General features: G+C 34.7%; 1 protein-coding gene across 1 annotated transcript in view; it reads right to left on the reverse strand.

The window, feature by feature from the left end:
- The window catches only part of SPIDR (scaffold protein involved in DNA repair), a 590,496-nt gene that overhangs the window by 235,508 nt on the left and 346,395 nt on the right, over positions 1–8,593 (reverse strand). Inside the window, exon 10 of the mRNA XM_044682801.1 lies at positions 957–1,167. Within this exon, the coding sequence (XP_044538736.1) occupies positions 957–1,167 (211 nt within the window). The remainder of the gene's footprint in view (positions 1–956; positions 1,168–8,593) is intronic.

An 8,593-nucleotide genomic window follows, 5' to 3' on the forward strand; every position in this document is an offset into this window, starting at 1 on the left:
TTGATTGGTCCTAATGTATAATGTTTGTGATATATTGTTGTCATCTCTTGGCTAATATTTTTGAATCTATGTTCATTTATTAAAATTGGCCTGTAATTTTCTTTCTCTGATTTTGCTTTTCTGGGTTCAGCATCATATCTGTTTCATAAAAGGAATTTGGGAGGACCTATTCTTTACCAATTGTTCTAAATAATTATTTAATATTGGAATTAGATAATCGTTAAATGCTTGGAAGAATTCACTTGTAAATCCATCTGGGCATGATGCTTCTTCCTTCATAAGTTCATTGAACCCAATGGTCTCTGAAATAGAAGTATTGTTAGGAACAGATACCACAAGCAGCAGGAGCAGGAAGAGAGAGAACAGTGAGTAATAATGTTGCTGGTTTTCAATCATTTTCATTTATGTTCAACTCTTTGTAAATCTCATTTGGGATTTTCTTGGCAAAGATACTGAAATGGTTTGCCATATACTTCTCCAGCTTATTTTGCAGATGAAGAAACTGAGGCAAACAGGATTAAATGATTTGAGAGGGTTATATGGCTACTAAGTTTTTGAGGCCAGATTTGAACTCCAGAAGATGTCTTCCTGTCTGCAGGTCAGGTACTTTATCCTCTGTATCACCTAGCTGCCCTGATCACTAGAAGAGGTCTGCCAAATGGACCAGGCAAATTTGGTGTTAACATGAACAATTTATTTTTACATAAATAAATAACTGAGTAAAACATAATTATACTATTAATATGAAGATAGAAATAATGGGAATAGAACATGAATGAACACTAAGTTCTTGGACAGGTCTAAGATCCTTTTTCCATTCAATCACAAACAAGAAAAAACTACTCAACCTGTTTACTATTTATTTAGAGAGGGACAAAAGATGTCAGTTGACTTACAAAATTTTCTCACCAATATCAATAATGAAGATTTACTTTGATAATCCAAAAAGAATTTACCTTATGTCCTTCTGATTCCTGAGCAATGTCACCTATTTGGCTTTTAAATCTAAATGTCTCAGCCAAGGAAATTATTTTTCTTCTTATAGGCAATATCCTCAGACAGTGCATTTTATCAGGTTTTTCTGAATCTTTTTTGACAACAACTTTCTGGCAAAAGTACGTGTTCAAGATAATCGGAACACTTTTGTCATGAAGAAGCAGCTTATGCCTGGATAAGAAGAGATAAGAGAGATTTATGTATCTGACAGAATTATTTATATATTTGTATTATGTGCATATATACATATATATAAATAAAATTGTATGTATATTGCTTGATTTGGCATACAAAGAACGATCCCTTAATGCCAATTTGAAAATCAGTCTAAAATCAACAATGTTGACAGCTTTCATAATAATTAATTCAAAAGGTATTAGATGCATTAAAAAATACTTTTAAGTGCCTCGCTTAGGTATCTGAGTGCTCATAACTGAAGCTCTGCATTTACATAAGGTACATTCTATCTAGCTCATATCTCATTGAATCTCCTGTTGACTCATATCTCCACCCTGAGTTTCTCATGGGATCAGAATTGGGATTGCTTAGTCCCTACCTATTATTTTCCCCAGAAGCATACAAATTTGCCTCCTGTCAAAGTCTTTGAGGAAAAATTAAAGTGTCTTCAATTCCCATGTAAATGCTTAAGTGAGCATCACATCAAATATAAGGAAGGCTTTATTCCCTTGGACAAGTACTGCAAAGTACAAAGGACTTGCACTCAAATCTTTAAGAAGTTATAGTTGGCTTTCCTTTACTCTCTTATGAGTCCCACCTGCCTTAGGGACTTACACAGCATTCTCAATTCATAGCACTACTCTAGAGATGAAATCCACTCCCACCCAGCTCTAAGAAGAAGCAAACTTAGGGCTATTAGAAAATCAGCAATGCCTTTCCTTGACTGGTCCAAGAAAACTTCTACTGGGCTTAGGGTCTTTGGTCCCTCAAACACTTTAACATACCATTATTACTGCTAGTTTCTTTTCCTACAGGTCCTGACTTGGTCTAGGATTTCCTTTTGGTCCTCTCACCGTCATCCTCTGCTGCCAGCTGCAGAGCCACACATTTTCCTGACGGACATGGAAGATGCTCAGGCTCTTTCCTGAGAGAACTAACTCCACATCTCTGTTTCCAATTCTATCACCTTTGGTTCCCTTCATTTCTGTCCCTCTGTTTCTTTCGTAAAGAACTCCAAATGCACAAATCCAATATTAATGTACTTCATCAGCAATGAGGAATAAAATAGTTGATAATCTCTGAATTTCTTCATCAAGGTGGGTTTTATTCAGTGATTGCAGGAAGTGACTAGTTTATGCCATGTCAAAGAGAAACTATCACAACTAGAAAAAAAGTAGGGGCAGCTTGATGGCTCAGTGGAAAGAGAGCCAGGCTTAGAAACGGAAGGTCCTGGGTTCAAATGTGGCTTCAGACACTTCCTAGCTGTGTGATGCCACTTAGTGGCAAGTGACAAGCCACTTAATCCCCACTGCCTAGCCCTTACCACTCTTCTGTCTTGGAGCCAATACATAGGACTGATTCTAAGACCAAAGGTAAAGGCTGAAAAAAAAAAACCAGAACAAAAGTTTCATCCATGTTAGCCTTAGTAATAAAGAATTAACTTGAACAAAGGATTAAACTTGTCAAGGGAAGCTTGCATTTCATTAAGTCTTCTTAAACACTAGAAGGATTCCCTTCTTATTCTCTAGCTAGGGGAAAAGCAAACTAGGGCTCTTTGACATACTTGGAAGAAGACTCTGGTGGGGTTAAAGCCAGCCTGTAGCCTTAAAATGCTATAAGGAAGAAAAGGAGAGATGGAGCAAAACATCAAAACAGACTCCCAGGTACCAAGGCTGACATGATGAGCCTTTTGTTCTGATACTCATGATTTCCATTTGACATAGCATAAACTAGTCAAGACTGAAATAAATGCATATTCAAAATACAACCTCCAGACACTCCATAGTGAAGGAGTCCAGAAATTTCTAACATAACCATAGAAGATGTTCCATAGGTTTTTCAGAATGTCAAGACCACTTTTTAAAATAGTTAGTAAATTGATGAACATCTATAAAATAACTAAGCATAAAAGGGGCAAAACAGAGAAGGAGCATTTTATCTAGTGAAATCTCATATAAGAGTTCGAACATAAGAGTGCCACAGACCCTCTGGGCTTGGAGTCATGAAGGCCTGAGTTAAAATTCAGCATCAGATACAAACTAGCTGTGAGGCCCTAAGCAAGTTATTTTACCTCTGTCTGTCTCTGTCTTTTCAACTATAAAATGGAAAAAATAACAGAATGTATGTCCCATGGTTGTTGAGACGATCAAATGAGATAGTTATAAAGCACTTATTAGCACAGTCCCTAGAACACAGCAAGTGCTTAATAAATGTTTTCTTCCTTCCTGCAAATCTTTTTAATGGCTTTGTCTTTCAAAGATTTCTTAAATCAAAAGAGGCCATACTACTTTTCATATACTCCAAAAAATTTTTTTTCTTCCTTTTGAACTGGCACTTTACATTAGGTATTCTTAACATGAAGTTTGTGAATTTGTTTTTTGAATATTTGGGGAACTATATTACAACTTATTTTATTTCCTCTATAATCTTGTATATTTTATTTTATGCATATTATTCTATTATGGATCTAAAATATTATTCACCAGACTGCCAAAGGAATCTGTGACTCAAGAAAAGGTTAAGAGCCCCTTTCTTACAGGCTCTGATCTATAATTCCAGGAGAGAGGGCCTAACCACTTATCCCTTCCATCTCTCTTCCCATATAGTTATTATTCCCATTGTGAGATGTTTGGGGTAAGAGTTTTACTAGAATGTATATAAGGTTACTTCATATTTTCACCCTCTAATTTCTAAATCGACTATAAAATGGCAGAGGAGCTTTTCTCAGTGCTCCATCTCTATCACCATTACTTTGGCTAGTGCATCCCTTATAAAGTTAGTGGGAACAATCCTGAGTTCTTTATCTTAATTTTAGTTATATCTGAAGGTGCAAACACCCATTTCAAACACTGTGAATACGTGATTCCCGTCTAAGCATTAGCTCCCATTGTGTTACATCCCACTGCCTGCTGCTATGAGAATAATTTTCACTTCCATGCAAGTTTTTCTACCACATAAATTCATACTACTATAAATTAGTGAGTACATTATCTGGGCAGCACAAAGTCATATATTCTAAATTTATTATTTGGGGGTTGGGGTGGGGAAGTAAGGGTGTAATGAGAGGTCAGTGTACTAAAATTCCAGAGACACTGAAGGTTCCTTTATGATACCTCTTTAAATTTTAAAGCAGGTTTGTGAATCGTATATGAACTTTACATACACAAGGGAAAAGGGATTAGTATGACTGATACAAGACTGTTTGATTCTTGAAGACTTTGCCTAATTAATTCTATATAAATACTATAATATCCAATATAGTGGCAAATATTCTTTTTTATAAATATTAGTAATAGGGATTTTGGTGAATAGAGATTGGTGAAATTTTACAAAAGAATGAGAGGGGGTAAAACTATACAATTATCTACAGGACTTCAACTTTCCCCTCTAAGAACTAGATACAAAAACAAACAAGGAAAAGAACAGAATTTTAGAAAGGAATGAGAGGGACTCTAAAAGAGGGTGAAAGATACCTCAAAGTAAATAGAGCCTACAGTGAACATGAATGGAAGGGACACACAAGAGATTAAATTCCAAACATGAACAAATTCCTGATTTGTTCAATAGACAGATCTGCTGCTAGAAAAGCATAAAGGGATCAGAACACATGGGCTTGAATTTGGACTCTGACATTTATTACAGTTGGATAATTATAAAACTATTATACCAAGTGTATATTATATACTAGGCATGAAGGATACAAACACAAAAAATTAAATAATTTATATTCTTAAAGATCTTATATTTTATTGAAGACGACTATATATAAAATTATAATTTGAAGAAATGAAAAGGAAATATATGGCAATTGGGGAAGGAGAGGATCAATCACTGAGAGAAAGAGGAGAGTAATCAAGAATGGTTTCACATAGAAAGCAGAATAAAGGATAAATTTCATGGAAAGAAGTGAGGAAGAAATGCATTCCAGAAATGAGACATGCCCAGTATAAAATCCAGGGGAAAACAGGATTATGGTATCCAGAGAACTCAGAAAAGGCCTGACTGAATAGACCATAAGAGTATAGAAATATAACAAGTCAATGCTATTTTATGGTATGCAGAATACTTCCTGCATATTGTCTTTTTTGTTCTTCACAGCAACCCTATGAGACAGATCCCACACCTCCACCCACTGCCATTTTACAGATGAGAAAAATGAGACTGAAAAAAATGTTAAACTCATGGTCACACAGTTAATAAATAACCAAAGGAGAACCTAAACTCAGATATTCCTGACTTCAGTTCTGGTGGTCTGTCCCTTAAACCAAGGACAGAGAAGGGAATAATATATAATGAAGCTGGAAAAAATGATCAATATCAGGTTATAAATGAGTTTATATTAGATCCTAGATGTAATAGTGAGGTGAGTTGGGACTTGTTTAGCCTTGTGCTTATGTAAAATAATCTGGGGAGCTATAATGGATTGGAAGAAGACAAGGAGATCAATTAGGACACTACTGCAACAGTCTAGCTAGCAGATGATAAGGGCCTGAATGAAGGTGTTGGCTATCAGTAGAGAGACAAGACCAGATGTGAGAGATGATGCAGAGGTAGACATGGCAAGATTTGGAAAGTGACAGGATATGTAGGGTGAGTGAGTCAAGGATAACACTGAGGTTGTAAACCTAAGAGCCTAGATAGATGGTGGTACTGAAAAAGAAATATAGAAACTAGGAAGATGGGTATTTAGGGGTTGGGGGGTTTTGGACATGTTGAATGTGAGATGGTTGGTGAACTTTCAACAATGATTCTCAGCTCTATCTATCTATCTATCTATCCATCTATTCATCAGTTTATCTATCTATCTATCTATCTATCTATCTATCTATCTATCTATCTATCTATCTATCTATCTATCTATCTAGCAACTGTCTACATAGATATTCTGTTCCCAACCATAGCAGCTGGTAAGATCAATAAGTGAGAAGAGATAACAGAGGACCCAGGAAGGAGACTTGAATTATATAATGATATGGCAGTTAATAAAAGAAATCTTTTATTGATACTATACCTAAGTATACAATAAATATTATTTTGTAATACAGCAATGTATATGTAAGCCCAGCTCTCCTGCTAGACTAGAAGAATGGCTTCTTCAGAACCAGGGCTCATGCCTCATCTAAATTTAGTATCTCCCTCAGCACATCTACGTCAATACTGTGAGAATCTATGCGTGATTTCATTGTATTTCAGTGAGCAGGAATTTCCTTCACTGATGCAAGGGGAAACCTCTTTCATCAGTATATTAACACCATTTCATGAGCTGCTGTGGCCAAAAAAAATTCATCACTTAATGGCCAGTTCTCTACCAATGAGTTTCCCTGAATCTTTAGCTAGGCAGATCTGTTAGAGAAAAGCATGAGTACAACTCTTGCCTTATACTTGAAAACTTTCAAGTTTGGTAGGAGAAGGTATTGACCTTGAGCTAAACACTTAAATGATGGTTAATATCTCTCTGTTAAATTGAACATATATATATATATATGTTACTTATGCAAAATTTTGCACTCAGGTTTCCCCTTCATTCTTCCTGAAGTGATTTAAAAAATGGAAAAGAAACTCTATGTTATAAAATATTTCAAGCAGCTCTCTTTGTGGTAACAAAGTACTGGAAATTGAAGGGATGTCCATCAATTGGGGAATGGCTAAACAATTTGTGGCATATGAGAAGTGATGGAAAACTACTGTGCCATAAAAAATGGCAACAGATTGATTTTGGAAAGGCCTACATGAGATTATGAAAACTGAAATATGCAGAATCAAGAAATATACATATATATACAGCAACAGAAATATTGCTTAAAGAATGACTTGTGTATGTCCACTTCCAGATAAAGAACTGATAACAAGAAATAATATATAGTTTTATATACATACTATATAATAATATATTATACAAACACATAAAAATAAATATTTATGTAGTTTTAAATACTATACTTTATATTTATTAACTTATAATTTATATTTATATATTTTTGTCAAATAATATCTTCTTTAATGGGGGAAGGGGAGAGTAGGAGGGAGTAAACTAGACACTTAAATGCAACAAATAAATAAATAAATAATTTGATGTTTTTTTGTTCCAAAGAAGTTTTTAATATTCCTGATCAAGTCATAACTCAAAATTCTACCATCCCATGGCAACATGAAATAGAAAATTGAGCTGACTGCTTTTGTCAGTAATTACAAAGATAGACAGACAGACAGACAGATAGATAGATGGATAGTGCATATATATACATATATACAGAATCAGCTGAGAGGCAGTTAATAAAAGGAAACAAACAGTAAATGACTATTTTAAGCTTCATCAAAAGAGAGGAAAAAATCTCAATAACAATGAACAATTCTGTTTTTAAATTAAATGTGCTTCATTTGGCAGCTATATATATATATATATATATATATGTATATATATATTTGGTCAAGGAAGTCTTTAACTGATCCCAATTTTAGAAGCTACTTCAGGACTCTTGACTTCATAAAATCTCCGAATCTCTTCATGTAACAGAGTATGTGATATAAGACTAATATCCCAAAAGAGCAGATTTTTAGGAATAAATGATATACTAAAAACCATAAATCTGTTCTTTCACTTATTAAGACATTTTCTTAACAGTATAGAATAATGGCTTAGCACTTTTAAGTGAACTGTGATATCCAGAAACTTTCCAAATACTGGTTAAATAATTTTCATTCTAATATCAAAGAAATTTATTGAAGTGCTAATGGATAATCAATAATACCAACACTATTTAAAAGAAGGAAAAGCAACTGGCAAATTATTTGTCTTAAAGCACAGAGTATAAGCATGAACCAGAATTAGGAACTGTTTGCTTCCAACTCTTCAATTCTAAAAACTGAGTCATTCTTCACTATGGCGCTCCCAAGAGGACTTACCACTCTTCTGCCTTGGAACCAATGCACAGTATTGACTCCAAGAGGGAAGGTAAGGGTTTAAAAAAAAAAAAAGAAAGAAAATAAATGCATTCACTTTACATATTAGAGTAGTTTTTGTCTGAAGACATGGTAGTTCAAGTTGATATTCCTCTTTAACTATATAAATACTCAACTCATTAATACCAGGGCAAATTATGCATCTGCTTTTGTGGTTATGCAGTGAAGTCACATTTTTAGTCATATATAACTTTCTGTTTCTGGGCATAATTTGTGAGGGAATACAGATCAAGAGAAATAACACCAGAGCTAGGGTGAGTTGGGCCTGGATTAGAATCTCAAATTCTACTATTTGGAGCAGATAGGTGGTAGAGTGGAAACAGTGTGAGGTTGGAGTCAGGAAAATCCAAGTTCAAATCAGACACTTATAAGCTGTGTGACCCCAGGCAACCTTGTTTGTCTCAATTCCTTCATATCTCTCTCTCTCTCTCTCTCTCTCTCTCTCTCTCTCTCTCTCTCT

This window comes from Gracilinanus agilis, chromosome 1, assembly GCF_016433145.1.
Source record: "Gracilinanus agilis isolate LMUSP501 chromosome 1, AgileGrace, whole genome shotgun sequence".
NCBI lineage: Eukaryota > Metazoa > Chordata > Mammalia > Didelphimorphia > Didelphidae > Gracilinanus > Gracilinanus agilis.